Below are 26,106 nucleotides of genomic sequence, written 5' to 3' on the forward strand. Positions count from 1 at the left end.
GCCTGCCTGTTTCACAACTCCAGAGCCTTTGTGCTGGCTGCGCCCTAGGAGGTGAGATTGGGCTGTGGTTGGCCAACCCCCTGTTGCTTTCAGAGGAAAATGGCCAAATCTCTGTTTTAAAGACATGTTGGGGAATTATGCTTATTTTTCTGTTGTGCTGCCACAGTCTGATCCTGGGTGGTGCTGAGATTTTAGAGCTTGGAAATCTGGGCTGCAAAATATTCCTAGAGAAAGTGCACAGGGAATCACAGGCAGACCCAGCCAAATCCTCATCCTCAAGTGTTTCCGTGATGTAGCACGTGTTAGAAATCCCTGCTGAAAGGCCGAGTGCTGGTATTCGTCACTGGCAGACAGAAGATACAGGTTTGCACTGTCACAGCAGTGGAGCACTGAGCACTGTTGGGATGTCCCAGGTGCCTTCTGGCTATGGGCTTGAACTAGCGACCACCTAACTCTACAAGTCCACAGTTAAACCATGTCCCAAACACCATAAAAGGGAGAAAGATAAGGGGCTGGGATAGCAGTGGTCATTAACGCCATCATTTCTCAGTGTGACAGCCGGACACAGATGCTAGTGACAAGCAGAGCATTTTTCAGGTGCCAGAACCCCAGTTGTGTCTTGACAACCAATAGGACAAAGTGGTCCAGATCCCTTTCTTGAAAATGCCATCCCATAAAGGCAAGAGGTGCTCTGCACGGCTGCCTGGCATGGCTGGAGGTGCTGCCCTGCAAGGGGACATTTCCAGGAGCGGGGCAATGCAGGAAGGGCTGAAGGCACACATCTTTGGTGTATGGGACCTGTTGAATCAGGGTCTGAACCTCTGACTGACCACCTGAGGTGAGCAATGAGTCAGCCATGGGAGCACAGGTGAAGGCAATTCACCAGTGAGACCAGCAGGGGTAGAGCCTGGCTGCACCTCTCCTAGACCCCATTTAAGGGCTGACTGCCACTGAGGAAGGATCTCTTTCTAGAGATTGCTCTTCTTAGAGTTTTCTCTGCAAGCCTGCACAGGTGAGCATTTTTCATTTATTTCTAATTATCTCTTTTTAATCGTACCACTCTATTCTTGTTGATTCTCTTGGAATCAATTTATCTCTTTTCTCACAGCTCCCCCCATCTCTGCTTTCACACTAACCAAGATCCATGTGTGCTGGTGATTCCAGGAGCAGTTTTTGTTCCCTTTGTTCCTCCATTCTTAGGGTGTTTACCTTACTAATTCCCCAGGCCATTTCCTTGTTCCACCAGCCTTAATCTCTTCTTGCATCAGGCTTAGGGGCAACTACAAAGCAAAGGTACCACGGTAGAGGCTTTTAGGCTTTTCCTAATGCTTTGCATTCTCCCTTCCCCCACATGATGCTGTTTCAGCTCTCCCCGCCGCTGGGGCTGGGCTGTAATGTGCACCATATGTAGGACAGGAAGCCCCTCGTATGGGAAGGAATGCACAGTCCCCAACATGACACCACTCCCAAATAGCAGGGGCTGGCTCTGATGCTGGGCCTCTGGGTGGAAACGAGCCTCTCCAAAGCACCTGGCTGAGAATGAAGGTGCTTTGACATATGGGTATGCTGTGTAAGTAACCAAGTTGCTCTTAATATTCCAGAAACGGATGACCCCAATGCGATCCTGTGTGCCTACCCAGTGAACAACTGCGTCATGAAGTTCACCTACTCAGAACTCGCCAGTGGGAAGTCTAACCTCACTGTCCTTAAAGAGCCAGGTTGGGCCTCCTTCATTTTCCCTGTTGACAGCATGAGAGGGGACGAGGCTGCACACAGGTGCAAAAGAATTGAGCTGATTTAACAGGGCTGAAACACAGAACCAAGTGCTTTCAGTGTGCTTAATGAAAGGCTTCTAAGAGTGTGATGTGCACCTGAGCTGCCAGCATTACTAGCAGGTGGCCCAAGGGCTTTCTGCCAGATCAGGTTGCTGAAATGAAACACAGCCTGCTCAGGAAGCAGCAGGTATGCCATACCTTGGTTAGGAGACAGAACCACTGGGAAGAGAAGCATGAGGTGGGAAAACAGGAGCTACTGTTCTGAAGCGAGGCTGCTAGGCATACCCCCACAGGTCCTGTGGATTTCTGCTTTTCCACTCACCAGCTCTGTTCCCAGCAGTGCAGTACCTTGTCCCAGCCCTCTCAGAATAGCTGTCCCCTGCGTATTGCTTTCATCCCATGCAGAGCATGTTTCTCAGAGGAAACCCCATATGGCGTTGTAGGAAGAGCTGGCAAACACCCAGTGGCAGCTTATCATGCTCTGCTTGGGTCCTCTTGAGGACACAGGCCGGGATGGGAAGTCCTACGGGAGGCACATTTTATTTCTTTGAGGCTGCAGCTTGCACTTAATTGAAAGACCAGTTGATTAAGTTAAAGTGGTTCAGATCCCTTCCTTTATGGAGAGGACTATTGTTTGTTTTTTTTCAATTCAGTCTCTGCTTCCAGTGCTGCCCCCAAAGCCACTTGTTCAGCTGCGCTCCTGTTACCCTCACTTGGGATGCACCTGCCCCAGAGCTGATTTCCTTCTCCTGCCTCCTTTCCAGCATGCAGCTCGGCCCCCAGTGCCATCACCATCGTGCTGGCTGTCATTGGCAGCGTGGTGCTGATCGGCACCATCCTGCTGGGGCTCTGGAAGCTGCTCGTCACCATTCACGACAGGAGGGAGTTTGACCGATTCCAGAGCGAACGCACCCGGGCGAGATATGAAATGGTGAGTGCTTTGGGTGCTGCTGGGTGGGCCCTTGGCATTTTCCAACCAACCATTTGATGATTCTGTGGGATCACACATAGCTTTGCCATGACACAGGTTTTGTTCTTTGTTCAATTTTTCCAAAGGCATCCAATCCTCTGTATCGAAAGCCCATTTCTACGCATAATGTAGAGTTCACATTCAACAAGCTCAACAGATCTTACAATGGTACAGTTGACTGATCAGGTCTCAGCACGTGGGACCGCTGTGGACAATTGCTTGACTGTATTTGCTGCTTCTCGACTTGAAGACGGGATCCTCTTCAGGGGAGAGAATACAACAGGATTGGTCGGTGACGCGAGCCTGTTATTTGCACAGTAAGGAGAAAAGCAGCGTGTGTGCTGTCTGATTTGGGACGTGCCGCTGCCACGACAGGCTCATCAGTTGTGCTCGTGGATTCTGAACCCTGTGACTCTACAGCCCAGGTTTCTGGATCTATGAAACCTGCCAATGAAGAGAACCAAGTGCCACATTGCAGCTTTAGACATATCCCATCCCACTAGAAAGGGTGAGTAGGCCAAAATCAGGGGAAGCCACGGCATTGCAGGTTGGGAGGGGGGAATTAGCTTAAAAAGAGAAGGGTGTTGGAAGCATCCGTGTAAGAAATTAGGATACAAGAGTTCTGCAGTCTTTAGGATTTTTTTTTTATATAAAAACAAAATAAAACCTATTGTGCATATATGGTGCTGGAAGTGGAGTTTGTTGAGCTTAATGAGCCCCACACTGACAGACTGACTGACCTGGGTGCCAGCACAGCATGTACTGCCTTCTTTATCAGCAGTGCATTATCAGCTCAAGCACCGCATCCAGGAGCTGTGGTGACACTGCACAAGGTATGTTGACTTAATGCTGTGGTGTTGACTGAGGGCAGTGACTGCCAGAAGCAGCTCATGTTCACTGTTGTTCAACAGCAGGGAGGCTGGGGGAAGCCCCAGGGACATGGGAGTTCAGTCGGAGGAAGTTTTAAACAGCAAGCACTGCTCCTGGGGCTTCACAGGCACAGCGTGCCAGCCTCACACAGCCTCTGAGGGCTGCACAGCTGAGGTTTTAGCACAGAATAGAGCTGGAAGGTCCAGATAGGTTGCTGGTTGAACCTAGTGTTGTTCCCCTGCCCCATGTTTTCCTCTGGTGCTGAGGTTTATGTTACCCCAGATGACAGCTGCAGCATTAAACCCCCGCAGGCTCTGCCCTGGGACTGCAACAGGCCAGAGGAGAAGCCAGAGCTACTGCTCTGCTTCTATTCTTTTTTTCCTTGTCTCTTCATCCTGAACAGACCGTGCAATACTCCGCTGAAGGAAGCTTGCCAGGGGAAAGCAAAAACAAACTGTGCTCGTTGTTTTGACTTGCTTTTCTCATTGGAAAACAGCCATGAACCCATCCTTCCGGATTTATTTTTTTTTATATATTTGTTTTTGCCTCTATAAACAGGAGCTCCTACTTGCTCAGTACAAACAGCTCTCCTTCAAGAAGCTTATAAGGCCCCCCTCCTCCTGCCGCTAGCACTGCAGGAACACAACAAACCCCACTAAAAATAGCTCAGAATGGGGATTGGTAGGAGTGCAGCAAGTTGCACATGGTCAGCAGAGGATCAGGTGTTCTTAAAAAAACAAAACCCAAACCAGTGCTCTTTCTTCATGCTTGACTTTTTAATTCAGAGTCCAGCACATCCTTTGGATGATCTCCAAGTCAGACCAAGCAAAGGCTTCTTGAAGTAGCACAAAGGCTTGAGGGCTACAGAATGATGCTGAGGTTGGCACGGGAGCCGGAAAAGCAGAGCTGCCCAAGGCACACCATAGCTGTGCACCACGGTTCTGCATGTGCCTCTCCCTGCTGTTTCACAAGAAATAGGAAAGGTCTGAGCACAGCCAAGGGCAGCAGCAGCTGTTATTGTGGCCAGCTGGCTGCAGCAGCCAGTAACCTCATAGAAGCACAGCAGTTCTTCAGGGGAAGCTTGTGCTAACTGTGTACTTCCTACCTGGGTGCTTCAAGGCCAAGCTCTACATCCAAAGGGCATCCTACGCAGGGTGCAGGTTGTCTGTTATAGATCAGCTTTAGCTTGGTTTATTTGGCTGCCACACACAAATCAACGCTGACCCAGGCAAGGAAAGGGCCACAGGAAGGAAAGTGGTGGGGAAGAAAGGAAGGGCAGCAAATTTATGACCTTACTTTGCCACCAAGACCAGCCAGTGCTGTGAATACAGCTCTGCTGCAGTTGCGTCTAAAAAGGAAAGGCACAGCCTGTGCCCCCTTTTCCAGCCTTTCTTTTGTAGATTATCTTTAAGCTGTGGCATTTCCCAGAACGTCAGCAGGAGCTGAGAAACAGGCAATAGTAGCAGCTCTAGGAAGAGAAGCTTGGTTCACTATGAAGGGGTTGTTTGGGTGGAGCAAGGGTTAAGGCCTCTAGATCGAGTTTGCTTTGTATCACTTCTAATAGCAGAATCTTTATATTAGTTGATTGCTTGTTTTCATGAGCTCTCCTTCCAGGTTCAGCTTCTCATAAGATTGCACATTAAAACAAAAATGCCTAAGTGATGTTCAGAGTAGGAAGGTTTTACTTTACTGTATAAGCAGATCTGCCTTTACCCTAGGAGAGGTTAATGCCAAGCTTAGTCATGGGAATGGTGTATTTCAGTCAGCAGCAGTTTATTTGTGTCCCTAAATACACGCAGCCTGACCACAGCTAGCATTCCTGAATGAAAGCTGAAGCAGGAGGCAGCAGCTGGCTGCATGTGATGGAAAATGTCAGCATTTGTCTGGCCAAATAAGAGTCCAGATGCCATTGCAAGATCAGGTCCTCGTGTTTCTGCAGCCACAGCTGGAGGCTGCTGTGCAGCCCTGGCCTGGGGACTCACCTGCTCTCTTATCAGTGTATTTCCCTATACTGCAGGTGTTTCTGGGACTGTGTGTTGAGAAAGGCCAATCACAGCCTCTGCTGCACACTCCATTGGCAGCAGTGTCCTCTGCACAACAGAAACTTCTCAGTTCGGCTCTAAAACAACACCTGTCAGCACAGCGGGAATGATCAGGCTTCCTCCTCTACTCTGCTCACTGGCCAAGTTCTCACATCAGCCTGCATTTTCACAGCCTGATTATGGATGAGTTAATGAGGAAAAAGTCAGAGCAGGACACGGGTCAGGCAGAAATGAAGCATCACAAATGAGTCAGCCCAAACCCACAGACAGAATCACTGCTCTTAGCCTGCAAGAGTCTGCCCAAAGAGTCTGAGAGAAAGCTGAAGCTTGACCAGGCAGGAACTGGGATGTAATTTGTTGCAGTTAGTAAGATTATGGAGCTGCACTCGTCACTGTGACACAGCCCAACCGTGACCTAACAGCTATCACAAACAAACAGAGCGCCCAACCCTGTCTGTCTGTTCAATTACAAATCTTCCAAAACAGAACATTTCCCCAAGTTGGTGACTCCAAAACTCAGAAATGGAAACAAACTTCCTCTGGGTTATTGCACATTCCTTCGGTCCTTACTGTTTCCTAAAGGCAGCGCTTGTGTCGCCTGTTGAAAGCCTATACAAACAGCTTTCCACGTCCACATAAGGGGAAGTGGTTCAGTTATTTTCTTCTGGAATTAGGTTTCAAATAACCGTTCATGAAACTGTTTATGGAAACAAAAATATGAGCTGTCAACTACTGGCCAATAAAGTGACGTTTGATCAGACCAGAGAATGAACGGCAAGACTTCCAGATTCATATATTATAATGCAAATGAGTTTTGTAAATTGTGACCTAGTTCCCATGTTAGAAGCAGTTGGGACCAACAGCAGGAACTATGCTCTGAATGCAAGCAGGGGGGGAAGCAAGGAAATTAACGTTTGTTCTTAATTTGAAATGGACTTTTAATCGCGTTCAGGTGCCACAAAAAAGAGGCCCACAGGCTTGTTTGCTGTAATCACTCTAACACAAGAATGCGTGTAGGAGGCAGGAGCAAACGTGGCTTTGTTTTGCTAATTGAAATGTTTCACTGGTGTCAAATGAAGCACCAGAATAGAACTTACTTGCTATGACTGAGCACACAGTGGAGCTGTGAGCTGAAGCTTTCCGATCTGATGCTGAAGCTTGTTATCTGATGCTCACAACCTTCACTGATGATGGTGACTAGCTATTAGACGACAGCAATCACTCAGTTCAGTTGCTGTTTCTTCCTCCTGATAAAGTAAAGTAGCTCTTGGGTCTTCTTCAGAGTTCTTGCTGTGTAAATATCAGACACCTACTTGGTGCAATTTAGCACAGTTAGTAGGAAATGCTGGACTCACAGAACCCTGCTGGGGTGACCACCACTCCACCCCCACCAGTGGCTGAGGCAGCTGCCTACTGAACCCAACTGCGTTAAGTTGTGGCTTCAGGTGGAGGAGTAACTTGTTGAAAAGCAAGCAAGTAAATCTTCAGCTTAAGTATATCTAGAGTTGGTATTTTCAGCGGAAACTATGAGCTATGAAAGGGGTGGGCATCGACTCCCCTGAAAAAAATAGAATCTCAGCTCCATCTGGTGGACAAAGCAGTTCTCTGCAAAGCAGTTGAAGTGAGGAAACCTGATTTCTGCTTCCTCACGGCCACCGGGTCATTAATGAAAGGAAGGCAGTAAACAAATCACAGAACCTCTGTTCACTTACTTTAAAGGTCTTGGAAACTTCTTGGAAGTTGATGCAAAACATTAGACTACTGCAGGGCAGCTCCTAGGAGCCAACGCATTCACTAAGTTCAGTGGCAAAGGGAGGCCAGGAGAGCCTTTGTCTTCCTGAGATGCAATTCTCCACCTAAGAAGAATCTTGAACCGAGCACAGAAAAACAGAACATATGCAGAGTAAATTCTAATGTTCTCTCCACAAGAACACATTTATAAGCCCTGTAAGAGGCGTCAGGGAAACACTTCCAAGGAACATGAAATGCAAAAGGAGGAGGTCATTAACCTCAGCATACCCAGACAGCTAGGAAGTTTTCAGCCACACATTTTTGAAGCCTGACTCCCAGCAGAGCACAAGGTCACAAAGACAAGAAGCATACCAGAGAGCCCTCAAATCCAAGCCTGTTTCTGTTTTTAGACAAGAAGCAAAAAAACCTCTATTTGAACTTCAGCATCACCCTGTTCTCTTCATTTGAAAGGCTGGGAAAAAGAGTTACTATTAAGGCAAAGGAATTCTTACTGGATATAACTGTATCTATTCTACAGGCTTTTTAAAAAGGGACCCAGTTTTCTCTGTGTTTTACATCAGCACGGGAACAGCAATGGTCTACAGCTGTACCACCATTCATCTGCCTTCTTCACACTCATTTCTTGTTAGCAATGAAAATTCAAGCCAATTTCCACTGTATCTATAGCAGGTGTATTTAAGACAATTCCATCCCTTCTAATCCCAACCTTTCAAAGTCACACTTCTTCATAATCCAAGGTGTGCAAAGTAATCCCATATTCCATCAATACTTTCAGAATAAGTCAAGCAACCAAAAGCACGTCTTTGTTTCTCCTTAGATCAGTCACCGCTTGCACTCAACAGCACAAAGACTTCTGTCAAAGCAACCTATGAACAGAATCCAGAGCAACGTTTACGGACACAAACAGAGCAGACCTGATTTATTTTTATAGCGCCCTGGCTCTGAAAATAAACAGCATTTCACACTGCCACAAAAAAATAAAGACAGATACAATTAAAGGAAACAGGTAGCAAAATCAGCTCATGAAGTAACATGGAACTGGCAGACCTGGGCAATGCCTTGAGTGGGAAGCAAGGTCAGTGTCACAGGTGAAGTTAATGAAGAAAGGTAAAACATTGTCAGAGGAATTGAAAGGTGAGGAGGAGAAACTAGCAATAACAGCCAGGCACGTATCTTAGGAGTGCTTTCATTCAGCATTTTTCAGTAGAGAAAAACTATTCAGACTAACAAATGGACATAAAACTTTGGTCTCATGCATCCAAATGCTAAAAAAAATTACTTAAAAACAATGATGGTGTGTACAGCTGTGTGCAGCTGTGTGCAATTAAAAATAATTAAGCCAGTAATAGATTTTTCTTCCAAAAGACATTCTACTGGCTGAAATGTCTGTATAGTTAAGTGGAAGTCTCACAATGATTGCATTGTTTTGACTACTGCATCAGCTTTGCTTACACTGTCTAGAAAGGTGACCTACATTCAGTCTTATGCATGAACACCGAGCCTGCTTATGTAGCTCTCCCAAGCCGCCCTCCTGTACTTCTCTGCTTCTTGAAGACGGTCTGAAGCTGATAAGATGCCACGTCCCACAATAATAATGTCTGAGCCTTTTTCACTGATCACTTCCTTGGGGCTCAGGTACTTCTGTCCAAAATTATCACCTGAAACAGATGAAACACATTTTTAAGTTTGTGCAAAACTGCATCTACTGCAAACTTTAAAAGGTGCTGGAACATGTATGTTATTTCAGTTCTCACCCTATGAATCCATAACACTGTGTCTCCAACTAAGGAGCCTCTACCTATTACACAGAGCAGATCTGACAGGGTTCTCTTCGCTATTCTACCAATAGATGGAACTGTTATTCAAAGGAGCAGTGATTCCAATTACCGAAATAAACATCAGTCTCCTTCAAACAAGCACAACTATATAAACACTAAAGTAGAAGCTGTGATTTCACTTCACATTTTGTAAGAATGAAGTATTGCAGAGAAACACATCTTTCCTACCTGGATAAATAATGGACAGACTGTTTAGTAAATGAGAACCTCCAATTCATTGATACTGTATCTATATCAGTATCAGTCATGTTACAGTTAAACTTCACTGTCTAACAATGTCATACATCTAAGCTAATGCCCATCTGTAGACATTTTGTGTGCTTAAGGACTGTACTTCATGGTATACACAGACCTCAACACAAGATCTAACAGAGAAGCTGTGTGGGATGCTGGTTGTCTTTCAGAACTCCCTGGAAAGAGATCAGTACATCAGAAATACACAAGGCTGCCTTGTGGGAAATGGCAAACACAGGCTCCTTTCTCCAGACGCGAGTAACCCAATCCCCTTCAGAACTCACTTTTTCCACTGAAGCCCAAATCACTCACTGTATAAACAAACTGACTACTAATACTTCAGGCAAATTTACCTCCAGTTTGCAGCTGTACTCCTGGAGTTAAGTGAAGAAATTCTGGTTTCTTACTAACTCTAGATCCAGATATGAATCCAAAAACAAAATCAGAGTTGTCTTCAGCCATCTGTACCTAAAAAGAAGCAATAAATTGCATTGAGTGATATATCTAGAATTAAGCTTGCCCACCATTCTGTTTCTAATGAATCTCTGCAGGGCAGGGGTATGAGCAGGGCAGGGGTATGAGTATGAGCTCTTGCTCTGCCAGTGTAGTCACCCAGCTCATTCCTCACTGATACTGCTGAGCTTGGAGACAGGAATGCAAAAGATACGTTTGTTACTAAGTTATAAGTGAAAGTTCATTCAGTGTATTACTTATTACAAAGTTACTGCCAATGAAAAAGACCTGGTGTGTTTGCTACAACTCACAGCATGAACTCCAACATCACTAGCCTGCAGATGTAACCTTCAAGTGCCACACTCAGACTCCAGAGCTTCCACAGGAAGAAAACTTACCATGTAGCTGGAGAGACTTCTGGATGCATAGATATTAGTGGCACACAAAACCTCCCCTGTTAGTGCACTTTACAAGCTGTTAACCTTAACCAATAGTGCCGACTTACCGCAGCTTTGGTGTATTCGCCAGTTGCAAGCGAGCCCTGGGAACTCATCTCAGCTATCAGAAGGCAGCCACGCTGCAGGGGAAGGCCCACTTCCTTCAGTCCTTTCACAACTCCAGAGCCTGGAACCACGTGTGCATTAACCATATCTGACCAGGATGCTATTTTGAACACACCACCTATGAACACAGATATCAAGTGAAATTAGTCATCAGAAATGCATTAAACAAGAAGCGTGACTTAAGCAAAACAAGCAGTGCAATAAACCATCCCAATTTTAAAAGGCTTTTTACTACCGAAGCTTAACAGCCCAGTTCTATCAGACAAACCTGATGGCTACGTAATCACAAAGCTATCGTAAGCTACAAATTCTGCTCTCACAGGTGCAACAGTATTCAAGATCATAAGGAGAATAGTATCAGAAAAGAGCAAAAAGCACTGGGCAGCTGCAAATACAGTAACAAAGGAAAGCCACAAGAAGCATGCAAGCATCCAATAGCAAGCTGCCTTACAAGCCACACACACCCTTCTCCAGGCAAACAACCATTCAGTAGTACTTACTGAGCACAAGCATAGACTCATAAAAAGATTTAGGCTTTGGAAAGGACCTCTGGAGGTCGCGCCCCCTCACCAGGGCTAACTCCAAAACTAGATCACGTTGCTCAGGGCCTCGCTCGTAAAGTATTCTCCGAGGTCAGAGGTCCCACAGTCTCTCCTGACAACTTGTTCCAGTGCTGCAGATACACAGACTGGCAGCAAAATTATGGCACATCAAGGCGGATGATAATCACCTTCATACTGATGTTTCACTGTGTTTCCAATGTCTGCAAATTTCCTGTCTTCAAAAATCAAGAACTCGTGTTGATCTGCGAGCGCTCTCAGCTCCTTTACTACCTCTTGGCTGAAATCATTCAGGATATCGATATGAGTCTTTAGGATACAAATGCTGGGGCCCAGGCTGGCAGCTAACTGCAGCAGTTCTTTAGAAGCCGTGACATCCGCAGAAAGGCACAAGTTTGTTTGCTTCTTTTCCATGAGCGTGAGAAGCCTGGCTGCGATAGGATGCACCCCGGGCAGCTCAGCACGAGCCCTGAAGCTCAGCTCTTTACAGACTCTTTTCTCTGGTGTGGGACCATTCAGAGCCCCTGGTTCAAACACATTCCCCTGAATGAAATTCTTCACCTTCTCAACCATCTCCACATCCACTTCTCCCTGTTGCTGGAGAATATCTAACATCCCGGACAACGTACACACCGAGTGCAGGCGAATTCCATGTTCTTCTAACCTGGCCTTCCCCCCTTGCTCCCTGTCCAGCAGCACTACAGCGTCTGTGACCTTTAATCCTTCCTTCCGAAGAACTTCAGCAGTTTCCAGTACACTGGATCCACTCGTTACCACATCTTCAATGATCAAACACGTTTCTCCTGGATTAATGGTGCCTTCTACCAGCCGCTTGGTACCTTGAAAATAAAAGGAAAACACTAAATAAAGGACAAAAGACCTCAGGATGTAGCCAATGTACCCAGATTTTAACCTGAGATATTAACATAAAGACTGTATTTGTTTCACATATAAGCACATGCTGCAGTACAAATGGAATTGGGCTTCAGGTTTATAGGAATTTCATATTCATTGTCAGTATGCAGAGGTGATTTACGTAGTTCTTACCGATCCCAGATATCACATCCCAGCCGCTGCCTCATAATTCATAGTCTGGTACTTCTCCAAGGGGATAAAACACACTTCACACGAGCCATTACCAACATCTTACCCACAGCACATCTTTTAACACTCTTTAATGAAGCTCACGACTATAAACTGAACCTTCAAAACATCAAAAATACTTCTCCTGTTACTTAAGATGTTTTTAAACTGGCAAAGCTGCTGAAACTCTTCAACATGTTTGCTGTTTTCCACATACATTATTCTATGCTCAATGTGCCTGTTGTCAGAACAATCTGGAGGAGTAAAGCCCCCAAACGGCTTTTACCTTGACCAACAATAGGCACAAGTCCATGAAAGGCCTCCCAGGGTGAAGCAACAAAAGGCTCCTGGCTGAGGAAGCAGGGAGCAGCGGGTGAACATTATGCAGCCACTGCGGTGCTCAGACCAGGACCGCCTCACAAGTATCAGCACAGCTTTGCAATCTGTGTGACACCAGAAACCTCCTGCCGGGCAGTTCATTGCTGTCAGGATCAACTGGTCCTTAAGTTCTCATGCCTAGCACAATGACTGACAAAGGAGTACCATTCAGGTTTAACAAACATCCTGTCTGTATGAAGGAGAGCTTATCACACACACATCCAGCTGCCAGGGTTGGATAACACTGTACTCTTTCTCCCTACAAGCACCTTGCCCCTGCTTAAACCAAGATCAAGTAAAACTGATCTATACTATGGATAGAGCTGACTGCTTCTCACCTGGCCCACTTTGCACATTGATTATAGGATATAAAAGTCTAAGAAAACAGAAGAATAAGGATTCCTTTTGGATCTGATATGCAAAAAGTCGTTCTGAGGTCAAACGTGGCCCCAGCCTCGGCATTATTAGAAACTGCTTCTAGAAGATGGCAGCAGCCCGCAGCAACGGCGCTAAAGGGAAAAAGGCACTATAGGAATAAAGAGGAAACCTGAAGCCTTCTGCCCTACTACAGCAGAGGAGCACGGCTGGGCTGGGACATTGTAAGAGGTGTTTTAGGGGAAAAGGGATTACTAATTGAGCTGGAGGAGTAAGCTGAAACTGAAACAGGTGCACGAGACGAGAAGTGATGAGAAACTCATCACTTGCTGGTTTTACCGTAATCTTTTGCTTCTTTCCTCCGTATGAGCATCGGAATCTGATTCTCAGAGCCGATAATTGTGGCCAGCGGCAAAGCTGTGTAGGGCACACCGCACACACAGTCATAGCGCAGAGCGGTGCCTTGCGCTGTTTGGAACAGGAGATCGGCAACCTAAAACACACGTATATCCCAGGACTCAGAGCCCAGCGAGCGCTGCTAAACGGCATCTCCCACCCCAGGACCCCCTTCAGACCCCCCCTCTTCCCCCGTCCCCCCCAGCACCATGCGCAGCAATGCGGGCCGGGACGCCAGGCCGCGCAGATCCACGTAGACGGGCGATGCGATGCCGCTCCGCAGCACGAAGTCCCCGAAGCGCACGGCCTGAGCCTCCAGCAGCGCCGCCGCCACGCGCTCCGCGCCGCCCGCAGCCGCCATCTTCCCGCCTCCTGCCCGGCGCCGAAAGATGACGGAAGCGGCGACATAATGAGGAAATACGCATGCGCCGAGGTGCGCCGCCTATTAGCGTCCCCCCAGGCTGCGTTCACGCGTTCCGGGTGCAATTCGTTCCTCCTCCCCCATCGCCGCGTTGGGAAATGAGACTGAGCCGCTGTTCTCTGAACAATTGAGTTTAATCCAAAATAAATAAAGAAAATAAAAGCCCAGAAACTGCATCGTTAGCACAGTCCGTTCACAGGGAGCGGGCACAGTCCGAAGTCGTATCCGTAGCGTTGGATCACGCATGGCTTCAGTGCTGACATCATTAAGGCTGCGGCGTTACTTTGCACCTTGACAGCACCGTGCCGTCAGCTGGGCCGTCCCCCTTCCTCCTCCAGCTGGCTGTTGGAAAGCTGACGAGCACAGAGCTTTGCTCTTAGTGCACAAGGCTGAGATGGCCACGGTCTGCACGGAGCCACGCTCACCAGCACTGCCACAGCCAACATGCAGCGCTGACCCAGCACAGCCCGGCATCCTCAGGAAGCACCATGTTGGGGATGGAGCGTCGCCAACGAGCCGCAAAACAAAGGCAGGCCCTGTGCTGGACATTTGTCTCTGGGAGTTTACATAGCCCAGGTCACCTGATGCAGCCCTCTCATTGCAAGGGCATTCAAATACATGTTATATATAGTCACATTGCACCACGCAGTTCTGCATTCAGCCTTTGTGGCATTTGTAACCAGGCCCGCCGAGGGCACAGGCTTTGTCTCGGCATTACCTTAGGTTAAAAGTAACATTGTTTTTAAGGTGTTAATGAAAACAAAGCCACTCAAAATAAAAAAGGCAGCGGACTCGGAGAGCTCGGTTTGCTTTAAAGAATTGTTAAAGCAGAATTTAAGCCCACAGTTTCTATCGAATGAAAACAGAAGAGAGAAAAGACACAGTAAGGCTTAAATATTCCCCTAATCAATCCAAACTTTCGCCCCCATAGGCCCACAGTGCCTGTTTTCACAGTTTGAAATGTGAATGCAGGACATAGCAAAATAAAATGATAAATAACTCCAGATTTCCTGTGATACGTGGCAATTTGTTTGTACTAGTGCCAAGCAGACAGAGTGCTGTTTGAAGTGTACCCACGGGTCCAATAAAAGCTGTGGGTTTTATAAACCACGCTTCCATACACTACTTCCTAAAGGCAGCACAATCACAGCACAAAGAGCCAGCTTAGACAGATGGGAAGAAGCACAAAAAGTCCTGCAGTGAGGAAGTACCTGAGGCTGGAGCTAATTAAAGACACTCCTTGATGACTGCCGCCTGGAGATGTTTCAGCTGCTAAGACATTGCATACCTCACACTCTTGCTCAGGAGGAGAGTCTGGACTTTGTCTTCAAGGTGCTACAGAATTGCTTGGAAAATTACTTGCTGCACTACAGAGGGAAACCAAAATGGATTAGGAAGGTTTAACCCTCAAGCCTTCCCTCAACTTCCCCCAGGATCAGATCACACATGCAGTCTTATATGCTGCCTCTGACTCTGTGTGGGTACCCAAGCTTATCCATCTGCCTGTGGCTCCCAGATATTAAGGCCTGCAGCGCTGAACGTTGTAACTTGCTGTGCCTGACTGCTCTAGCATCCTGGTAGAGCAAGCACAAAGAGAAGGGCCGGGAATCCAAATGCCATGAAACTGAGCTCAGAGGTGGATCAGAAGGGCTAGCAGAGCCCTGGGAATTCGCAGTACTTGCAGAGTGTTTCTGTCACCTGCTGGCAGAACCAGCTTTTGCTGCTGAAGATGTATCACAGGCTCACAGTGCAGTTAGTTGGACGGTGAATTCAATTTGGCTCTTGCCCTGACAAGATATCTCAAGAGAGCCTCTGCTGAGTACGCATGGCCAGAATAAGCCCTTTTCCTTAGGACAAGCTTTGGTAACAACTGACATTTCCTGTTGTAGGCACAGCAGTGGCACCCAGCACTGAGACAACGTACTCATATGCCAAGGGGAAAAAAGTCTGATCATCAGCCTGGAAGGCTGCAGGGATTTACAGTGCAGCAGCCAGGGAGGTGTTTCCCCTTCCAATCCTGCTGCTAGACAGAAGACTTGGCCAGCTCACAGACTGCTGATCTATCACTGCAGGCTCCCTGCATTGCTTATACTCTAAGGCTGGCTCCATCACTGTAACATCAGTGTGATGATGTTACAACTTGGCTTGTAAGAGATAAATGTTTTAATTGTGGATTTTTATTTTTTATTTTTTTATTTTTATTTTTTAATTTTATTACAAATTAGACTTTGGACAAAAAAATATCCTCACAAAATGCTTTGGTGATGAGGTGCTAATGGCAGCTGAGATATTTACAAGACTGGAAACGAAACAAAGGACATACTTTGAACACTGAAAATGATTTTCAAGCTGTAAGCACGAGGATGGACTCACCACTTACCAACTGCACTTTGAAAGGCTTTAGATGGACTTTGGGCCAAGCAATTCTGAAGCTAGAAATGGAACGGGATCCTTTATATATATATATTTTATATATATATATATATATGATACAATATATGTATACTGAAAACCTGTGATAGAAAAAAATTGTCTTCATCATTCATCACCTAGTTTACAGATACTGCAAAAATCGGACTCAGCCTTTTCTCAATGCACAGGTTTCGCAAAAGATTTCTGTACAGCGTATATAAAATGCTTTAAAAAAAACAAAACAAAACAATAAAACACCATCATAGTCCCATTGTGCTTAGTCAGAAACAGCTGTATGCTCCAATGAATTCACTGCCTCAACCATAGCTCCAAAAGGTACTGCATGTTCACCTGATGCAGTAGAAAGCCCAAGGATTAACATGGGACTTCATTCTGAGCACTACCACATATGAGGATGTATCTAAGCCAAGCCACCACAGAAGCTGACCCAACAGGCCTGATCTTGATAGTGAAGTCCTCACACAAATCATGGGAGACCTGGGCATACAGAGCACACAAAACCCATCTGGTAACCCAGAGCAAGCATGCAGTGACTTCAGTGAGAACTGCATTCAGCCAAGTCCTGCAATACACACAAAGGTCAGCCTAGACTTACTCTTCCACACACTATCCTACTCCTAATCTCCTGTACACTCAGAAATCAGTTCAGCAAGATCAAGAGGATTTCTGGTATGGCTGCCTCCCAAAGATTAAGGCAACTGCAGTTTTGGCTCTTGTCTCCAGTTGGTGTTTGCTGCCATGTGTTGTGGAGATGCTTCCAGGAGGCACCCATTGAAGAGGGCACCTAAGTACCTGTCACTGTTACCCTGCTTGCTTTGGTCCTGAGTAACTGAGGAGGTAATGGGACCTCTGGACAGATTTGTACCTTCAAATGCCAACACTGAATACAGAAGTATGTACAGAAGCTCTGCTTTGGGCCTGCTCGCTCCCTGCACTGTGCCTCAGGACCAGCAGTGTCATGTCCAGGGAGGTGGGCATTACGTCCCAGGGTTCAGCCTGCTCATCAGGAAACTCTTGACACCGGGGACGGGGTGCACGTCGTACTGGTGTCTGCGGCGCTCAATGAAGGATGCCAAGCGGGAGGTATCCAGTGGGATTTTGGAGTAGCTGCCATTGTGTGGCTGCAGCCATGGGTGCTGTAAACAAGTGGCTGCTGTCGGCCTCCTCCTGAAGTCTTCCTGGAGGATGACGTTGATGAAATCCCTGGCGGCATGGCTCACATCAGAGAAGTACTCAGGCGGGAAGCTGAAATCGACTCTGCACACGTTGATACAAGTCTCCTCTTTGCTTTCATCTAGGAAGGGTGAGACACCGCTCAACATGACATAGGTGAGGACCCCGATGCTCCAGATGTCTGTGCTCAGGGACACAGGGAGGCCCTGGATAACTTCAGGGGCTGCAAACTCCGGGTTTCCAAGGAGATGGTGGACATGGTAATGGCCTGTGATTTGAACTGCATCTTCCAAATCAATGATCTTGACACGAGGAACTGGGATCCTTAAATCGATGAGCAGATTCTCTGGCTGTTGAAAAGGGCACAATGAAAACTCGATTATGCTTATTTTCCCTCAAAACAATCTCTACAGATTAACTATACTGACAGATTTTTTGATCTCTGATAGATTCACTTAGATTCCATTTGTTTGTGTGTCACCTGGATGACACAAACACGTGTAATTTATAGCAGAACTGTTCTTTGCAAAGCAAAGGTTAAACTTCCTGCCCACCGCCTCTCTAGAGCCACATTTCCATGGATCTATCCTTTAGCTCCTCATCCTCATACATATTCTATGTCTACAATGCACTGTTGGAATTGGTTGGTTGTTGGAAAAATCCAACCTCTCCGCTTGCTGTTGTTTTGTGTGGTCTGCACTGACAAGATTAATGTGTTCTGGAACAAGATCTCAGGACAAGACATGGCAGGGTCTTAGGACAAGGCATGGCTAGATGCACTAGTAGTGCACCTTCCGCTTCCTGCTCAGCAACAGAAGGTGCTTTATTTAGCATGCTTCACTCAGGAGAACTGTAAATAGGTCACAGAAAAATTGGCTTCCCACTTTGTTTTTGGGAAGTATCTTATGATCAAATAAAGAATTCAGTGTGGTTTCTTACTTAGAAGTGATGTCTATTTTTTTTGACAGGTCCTATAAATACAGCAGAAAATACAAACAGCCTTACTGAAAGAAACCAGGATAATACACAGCGTTTTGGGGACTAATGCTCACAGAAGACACTGCACAAGAGGGATCTCTTTCTTTCTTTCTACAAGTAGCAGTCAGCAGCAGCAGACTGACAACATCGCTTCATCTGACACGGCTGGGATCTATAGGGTTGAGACAAGACCTCTGTGGAGCTGGACTGTCCGCTCCACATGGCAGTTAAACCCAGCTCTCATTTTCCATTTTTAAATGCTGCTCAAGTCTTCAAATAAATTATAGCTTATATATATATATATAAGCTTATATATTATACTCCTGGCAACCTGATTCAAAGCTGCAGACTGCAAAGCTCGGAGCACTTGATCATAACTTCAAACACTGGTTCTCTGTCTTCCCAGATCAATGGAGTGTTGGTGGGTATGGCAACACAATGCCAAATCCAGGACAACGCAGTGCCTCCTGCCACATGTACTAAGAAAAGGAGGTACAAGCTGTGCTAATCTCACTGAGCACAACATTGCAGATTGCAGATACTCTTCTGAACCTCTCCCTAGGTGCATTTCCCACCTCTCAGGCTCTGCAGCACACGCAGTTTGCTGCTTTCCCCTCTCAGCCTTTACCACCTCCTGCTCTCCCACCCCCTTCTTCTCCCCACACTTACCATGTTGTGAGCCCAAGCCATGCCCTGGGGATGTATCTTATAACTCCCCTTCACTCAAAAGCTACTGACTCTTGTCCTTCTCCCTCATTAAATCCCTCTTCCAGAAAGCCCTTGAGAACAAAGCAGTGAGTTAAGGAAATAGTGCATCTCTGAAGGAGGAAATAGGCCTTGCAGGTTACTGAGTCCTTTCTCTGGTCAGCAGGTCTGGAGGGTGGTGCTTGTCCATTCAGCATCACCTCTTGGGGCACAGACTTCACCTCCTCACTGCGTGTGCAGCTGGGAACTCTCTGTACCAGGACACCAAGTAATAGCATCATTTTCTTCTCTTCTTACCTTTATATCTAAATGAGCCACTCGGCAATTGTGAAGATACTGCAAGGCTTCCATTGTGTCTCTTATGTAGAAAGCTACTTTTTCCTCCATAAGTTCATCATGGTTCATAAGATAATCTAGGAGACGACCGTCATCCATCCTACAAAGAAATCAAACCCCACATCTGAAAGACCACATGACACCTGCAGGAACAGTTAATATTTGACAACAAAGCTGCAGTGGAAACTTTGTGACCTAAAATTGGAGGAAATCAAAATGAGAGATTTGATTAGGATTTAACGATATCACAAGGTAGAATGATTAATCCTTGATTAGTCCTCAGTTGTCATCGCCAGCCATTAATAAATCTAAATGGCTCCTTCATTTTGACGTCACAGTCAATAAGAAACAGATGACAAAGTCTTTGCCCTGCTGAAGCATGGGTGAATTCTACCCTTGGTTTTAGTAGTGCCGTGATTCACACCCAGATGAATGAATTGTAGCTCCATGTACTTACAGCTCCAGAACTAGGATGTAAGAAGTAGGAGACTCATAGGTATCGTGGATAGTGATGTACTGAGGATGCTGTAAGTGCTGTAACAGAGCTGCCTCGTGGGCTGCTTGCTCCTTCTTCTTCATTTTTTTACTGATGAACTTTACAGCAACGTCTTTCCGGGTAGCTTTGTGAACACATTTCTTTACAATGGAGAATCGTCCCCTGGAAAGAAATAAAAGCAGAATAATGAATGGGATCCATGAATAAATCATGCTCTTTTTTCAGTGTGATAACAGACTGGTTTTCAAAGCGTTATTTGATTCAGCGCATTAACATTTCACAAGGAATCAGACTTATCTCGTTGTTCATAACCTTTTCCAACACTGAATTGCCGTCTCTCACCCTGGGTGTTTGGATTCTTTGGGGATTAGCAAACACGGAGAGCAAACAGAGCACTTGGTACAGCCGTGCTGATGTCCTCTAACAACACCCCTTGGGTTCAATTTGCTGCTGTCTTAACAGGTTCTGTCTTTTTGTTCCTAACCACGGATCTTTTCTCTCCTGTTGTTTGAATAATGAACCCAGACTTAAGACAACTAAGAGAAAAGCCTTGTTAAGCAATGGCTAAGCAATCATTTTGTCTTGCTGATTCAGGCATACAGTGAAAAATGGGGAGCAAACAGCTGACACAAAGGCACTTAGGAATCTAATCCAGACTGGTGCTTGGTACCAATCCTGGAAGCAAGAGTACTTAAAGCCACGAGCTGCACTTGGCCTGTTTTTAAGATATCACTATTCTTTCCTACCCTTGCAGCCCCAGAAGCACTTATCCCCAGTCTCTGGGTGAAGAGTGGCTGCCTTAACCTGCACTGTTTGCATGTCCCTTATCAGCACCATGCAGCTCTTGCTCACTGACCACCCCACTCTGAACAGCCCATTGGAATGTGCTTTCAGTCTGTCACATGCCCAAGTACTATTGCAAACAGCCTCCAAGGTTAAGCACATCCAGAACCAGCAAACCAGCCTGACTTTGAAAGCTCACATTGAGCCAGGGATGTCAGAGCAGATACCAACAGGCACTGCTGGATCTGGCTGCCCTGCCATTCAGAAGGCAGCATTCAGTCATCCATGTTCCAGATGTAATGCTGAAATCACAACTGGTTTTGGGAGACAGGATGTAGTCAGCATTTTAGCCAGCCTGTATTTCAATCAGTGCTTAGTGTGTTCTTTCTAAAAGGAGCAGCAATTTTCAAGCTTACTACAAATAATGACCTAAATTCCCTGTTCAAGAACAAGCCCCAAGCCATTGTTGTGGTATTTCGCTGCAGTGATAAGCAGGGTTAATATTACCTCCCAATCTCATGCAGCTCCGCGTAAGCGAGATCGAAGTTTTCCTTCCACGAAACAGTGGCACCATCAGCAGCAGAGTCTTTGGGAGAAGAAAGGCACATTAAAGAAAGCGTGAAGACAAGGCAGACTGCTGTGGACTGTAAACTGCACATTTAAAAGCTATGTGAAGATATGTTAATGGGTTGCCCAGAGAGCCCTGGAGGTGCTCAAGGCCATGTGGGTGGGGGGAGAGAGGGAGGTGGCAACCAGCCCATGGCAGGGTGTTGGGGACTGACTGGTGGTCTTTAAGGTCCCCTCCAACCCAACCATGCTGTGATTCTATGGGATTTTGTGATATTCATTAAAAACAGAAAAAAAATTACCATTGAGCATCCAGTTTCACAGTGCTCCACCACAACTCCATTGTGTTTGCCCACCAAAAGCCAGAACTTCCCAGGGGAAGCTGTGACTTTAAGTTGACTTTAAATTTGGCCTTGTAATTTTCTGGGGCTGAAAATGGACCACAGGGACAGCCTCAGGGCACATCTGTGTGCAACTGGGAGGCCACTCACCGTACTCTGGAAGCCTGACGAATTCAGATGGGTCACTGGGCAAGCTTATCCCCCATGGGTTGCTGGCGCTCACACGGAACTGATACTGGCAGCCTGGGGACAGGTCTTCAATGACAAGGTAAGTGTCCAGCGTGGAGGCCACTGACTGCTGCCAGACCTGCGAGCCTGCATTGTGCAGAGGGAGGAAAGGAGAGATGATGGAGACAGAGCACACAGAGACCCTCTTCCCACATGGTGCCCTGGGAGGTTAAAAGCTATGGTGTTTTTAAAAGGCAAAGTGGAGGCAGATTTAATTCTGTTAAACCTTCTGGGGACACAGGAAGCTGTTTGTTGTCACAGCCATCTGGTGAAAGGAGGGAAGAAGGAGATGCCCCTCACTTGACTGATAGCAATGGAAAAACTGCAGGCAAGGGGCAAGCTGATCTATCCACAAGTCTGTCCAAGGCTGTGTGTTCTGTGTGTGCTACCAGTGATGTCTTTGGGCAGCAAGATAAAGCAGGAATGGCAGAATGACCTGCTGACAGCTCTGCCAAGAGAGAAATAATGCAAAAAAAGATATGGAGGAGGTAGAAAGCAAATCCCAGGAGAAGCTGAGGAAGTGGAACCATGCCAAGTGCTTGCAGAAGACCTGGCGGATATAATGAAACCTGGAGCTGCTGGAGATTAATACTAATATTGCAAAAAGAAATGTACAAAATATACAGTTAATGAGAGTGCTTTGCCTTTTCATTGCCAGGGAATGTCTACCAAAAGGGCTTGATAGATACCACGGTGGCAGAATGCAAATGATGAAAGGACACCTTAGTGGTGGGATATAGTTTAGCTTAATACACTTCACTTGCCTCAACAGCACAGAGGAATCAGAAAACACTAATGTATGAGAAGCTGGGGGGCTGGATGATAGAAGGGCTTCTTTCGGCCCTCTGCTTTGGGATCTGCAAGTAACAGATAACTGTACCCCAGTGCTGACAAGGACGCTTTTGCCCCACAAAGCAGCATTACTTTGTTTTCATGTTCTCAGCCAGTGAGCACCCCTCAAGGCTCTTACCTTCTTCTCTGTACTCCACTGTGTAGCCAGAAATGGTGCAATTGCCTGTACTGGATGGAGGCAGCCAGCGAAGGATAACAGAGGTACAGCTTCTCTCCTGAGCAATGGGGCGATTTGGGGCAGCTGGAACACCTTGGGGAAAGAAAACAAACACAGAATCCACCATCATGTCAACCAGCCCTAGTGCTTTATCCTGAACATCAGGGAAATGCTGTGAAAACTCTGTGAAGGCCAGGTGCACTACCTTGCACTTTGATTGTGGCTGAGGTTGATGCCGTTCCATGCTCATTAGTTGCCACACAGGTGTAAATGCCGCTGTCCTGAGGCATCACATTGCAGATCTTCAGCATGAGTTCCCCAGAGTCACTGTAGATGCAACAAGCCCACGTTACAAAGTGCTGCTTTGCTTCTTAAAGCTTTTTATCCCTGTTTTTCTGCTGCCTCATCACAAGGACATGTACATGCTGATCTTGTTAACACACATACAAGGCTGCCCAGTGGAACAGGGTACCCAATATTTCTAAGAAGCTCCAGACCCCTGAAGCAAGCTGTGTCCAGAAGAGCGGACATCCCACAGCAGCTGGGGAAAATAAATGTCAGTGGGACATCATTTGTTGGGAAGTGATCAGCCTTTGGGCTGACCTGAGCAAATAAACAGCCCTAAACAATCTGGTGAGTTTGTAGCAGGTCTGCATAGTCAGCTCTTCAGCAGGAGTTGGCCTGAATTAAAAGATTTTGCTTGTGTAACTACTCTAGCTGTGCTGGAGACCCATCTTAGAGCCAGTAATAAATTCTCTTAATGGCAAAACTAGACTGGTTCTTGACAGCGTAAGCCATTGGAAACTGCAAAAGGAAATGGCTGCTGGAGTAACTGCATGGACACTGCGGCCTTGGCTGGCCTGACTGTGCTGGTTAAGGGACAGAAGAAAAACATCGCCTTCCCCCGCAATCCGGACACAGATGCCAGCAAGATTTGTAAGGCAGATGCTGAGCTGTAAGGCCTCTCCTTGGCAGGCAGCAGCTGCATGGAAAAACAAGTGAGAGGAGAGAACACCAGAGCTGATAGTGCATAGCGAGGGGTTGCACAGGCGAGAGACTGATGTAAAGCAGAGCCCCATACAGCAATATCCTACATCCCATCCCCAGCCAGAGGCCTGAAGATAAGGCACTAGGGATCTACTGGGTGATGGCTAAAAAGACAATTTTAAGTGTCCTGGGGTGCTGCACAAGGCTCAATGAAGGAAGCTCTTGATCAGACATCCTTTTTTCCTTTTATATATATATATGTATATATATATATGCATATATATATATATTTATTTTTTTTTTTTAAGTCTTTCTTAGCATTCATTTTTCATGGACTTTGTGCTCCCTGAATTCATCTCAGCCCGAGCCAGCGGTGCTGAAAACCTCACATGAAAGATTGCCTCCTGGAGACTTCCCTTCCCATTTGGCCCAAATAGCTTACATAAGCTGCAGAGTAGCATCCAGCAGCAGGCTGTTACCTGACCTGAATTCAACTCCAGAACTTTTCAGTTCGTCCCCCTGTCTGCTATAAAGCTGGGCCAGTAACATCCAGACAAGCATCCTTCTGTCCAAGCATGGCCAGATGTTGCCTTTCCAGAAGCACATGGAGGCTCTTTGAGGAACAGCTGAGGAAAGGCTCAGGAACACTGCATGAGTTACTACTTCAGCCTCTGAGATGAGAAAACTCCCAGCCACGTGGGTACATACCAGTGAAGAATACTGCAAGCTGATGAGAGCTTGCTCTGCACCATTCCTATTCCTGTCAAAGGTGCTCACCTTTGGCATCAAACTCAACCGCCAGAAAAGCGGAGGCAATGTTATCCAATATGTTGAGAATACTGATTGCTTCTGGCCTGCAACAGGCTCAGAGGCCTTGGGCTCCTGGGGCATAGCACAACAGAGAATGCTCAGCACTCAGCACTGCACTTGGTAGAGATGCCCTGCATCAGCTTTGGAAACTACGGAGCTACCTGAGCTCTCACATTTGACCCTTTTTAGCTGACGTGTAGCTCAGTGATGTGCCAGCACACCGTGTCAGCCTCAATTAATTGCATCTCTAATGATCTTTGTCTCTTGGCTAGTGTCATATTTGAGGGCAGCATGACCATCATTTGATGGAATCCAGGGGCAGGACCTTACCAGGATGACACCGTGTACGTGGCCGTGCTGTTATCATTGTCAAGAATGTTTTGATCTGGTCCTTTCCAGGTTATTGTTGGTTTGGGCCGGCCGCAGACTTTGCACTGCAGCATCACGGTGTCACCAAGCAGGCAGGTGATATCCACCAACGGCACAAGGAACTCTGGAGCCACTGAAGAAAAACATGGGGGAACACTTTTTAATGTACAGGAGAGGAAGTTATCCCCGTAACTCTGAAGAATGCATTATAGGGCCAATTGTGGGAGCTTTTTTTTAGGAGAGTGATGGGTAAGGGTTAAGCGCTAAGATCTGAGCATCCTGGAATTGCCACCAAAACTCTACCTTCAGGGAGGGAGGCAGTAGGGGCAGGCTGTGCTGGGTCTGAGTTCTGACAAGACAGCAAGGCTGGGTGCAAGTGTGTGAGTTAGAGGGGCAGGTTTAGGGACAGTGCATCCATTCAGACTCTCTGAGCCCATCAGCAAGCAGGGACTGCTTCCCCTGCCCAGTGATGGAGAGCTGCCTTTGCTGTGATGTGGGGGAAGCATGAGGCTCCTTGGTAATAGATCCCAGCTGCTGGCTCAACCCTCCAGGCAAGTCAGTGCACAGCTGTCTTTAACTCACCTTCTTGAATGAAATTGGGGTTGATTATCTGAAAAATACAAAGGAATAATACATATAAAGAAATTATTATTTTTCTGGACCATCACAGAGAGACATTTGGTTTCACAAGGTACACGGTGAGGCTGACCAGAACTGCAGACGCACTGACCAGTGGGTATGAACAGTCTCTAACAACTGGCAAACACAGCAAGCTCTGGTGACAACTGAGCAAGCCAGTGCATGGCTGGAAAAGAAAACGAAAGCTACAGCTTTTGTAAGGCTGTAATGCATACTTTGTGTCAGCTGCATCACAGGTAGCAGGCACAACGGTAGGGCTGAGGGAGGTGGATCGTGCTTTCTCTTTGCTTAGGTGATGCTCAAGCCATTGACTGCTATCTACCTGGATGTGGTTAGTGCCCCGTGTGCCCAGCTCCAGACCCACCTGCAGCACCATGCACCTGGGCACCTCACCTGCATGTTGGCCACTAACCAGCTCTGGGGAGCTCCTGTTTAGCTTCAGGGGAAAAAAAAAAAGTTAAAGGGCTAAAACAAAGATACAGGTCTCTTTTCATATCAGTTCTGCAACATCCCATGGCTCATCATGAGTAAAACGTCACTTG

The 26,106-nt window shown here is 46.6% G+C and overlaps 3 protein-coding genes across 10 annotated transcripts in view; 1 reads left to right on the plus strand and 2 right to left on the minus strand.

The window, feature by feature from the left end:
• The window catches only part of ITGB5 (integrin subunit beta 5), a 39,688-nt gene extending 36,264 nt beyond the window's left edge, over nt 1-3,424 (plus strand). The window contains exons 13-15 of the mRNA XM_072341938.1: nt 1,602-1,718; nt 2,540-2,706; nt 2,832-3,424. Coding sequence (XP_072198039.1) covers nt 1,602-1,718; nt 2,540-2,706; nt 2,832-2,927 — 380 coding nt within the window. The 3' untranslated portion in view covers nt 2,928-3,424. The remainder of the gene's footprint in view (nt 1-1,601; nt 1,719-2,539; nt 2,707-2,831) is intronic.
• Nucleotides 3,425-8,302: 4,878 nt separating this feature from the next.
• On the minus strand, nt 8,303-13,672 carry UMPS (uridine monophosphate synthetase). Its single transcript, XM_072341575.1, has 6 exons — nt 13,498-13,672; nt 13,233-13,386; nt 11,228-11,896; nt 10,440-10,615; nt 9,835-9,949; nt 8,303-9,067 (listed from the first exon to the last, which is right to left on the minus strand). The coding sequence occupies exons 1-6, from the start codon at nt 13,648-13,650 to the stop codon at nt 8,892-8,894; spliced, it is 1,443 nt and encodes a 480-aa protein (XP_072197676.1). The 5' UTR covers nt 13,651-13,672; the 3' UTR covers nt 8,303-8,891.
• A 3,320-nt stretch (nt 13,673-16,992) lies between these two features.
• The window catches only part of KALRN (kalirin RhoGEF kinase), a 435,213-nt gene continuing 426,099 nt past the window's right edge, over nt 16,993-26,106 (minus strand). For all 8 annotated transcript variants that reach the window (XM_072341566.1, XM_072341563.1, XM_072341565.1 and 5 more), the window contains 9 exons: nt 25,508-25,535; nt 24,887-25,058; nt 22,965-23,086; nt 22,721-22,852; nt 21,673-21,837; nt 21,122-21,200; nt 19,793-19,993; nt 19,297-19,435; nt 16,993-17,666 (listed from right to left, as the gene is read on the minus strand). In XM_072341566.1, the coding sequence (XP_072197667.1) occupies nt 17,121-17,666; nt 19,297-19,435; nt 19,793-19,993; nt 21,122-21,200; nt 21,673-21,837; nt 22,721-22,852; nt 22,965-23,086; nt 24,887-25,058; nt 25,508-25,535 (1,584 nt within the window). In that variant the 3' untranslated portion in view covers nt 16,993-17,120. The remainder of the gene's footprint in view (nt 17,667-19,296; nt 19,436-19,792; nt 19,994-21,121; nt 21,201-21,672; nt 21,838-22,720; nt 22,853-22,964; nt 23,087-24,886; nt 25,059-25,507; nt 25,536-26,106) is intronic.

Source organism: Excalfactoria chinensis, chromosome 7 (genome assembly GCF_039878825.1).
Source record: "Excalfactoria chinensis isolate bCotChi1 chromosome 7, bCotChi1.hap2, whole genome shotgun sequence".
Lineage (NCBI taxonomy): Eukaryota > Metazoa > Chordata > Aves > Galliformes > Phasianidae > Excalfactoria > Excalfactoria chinensis.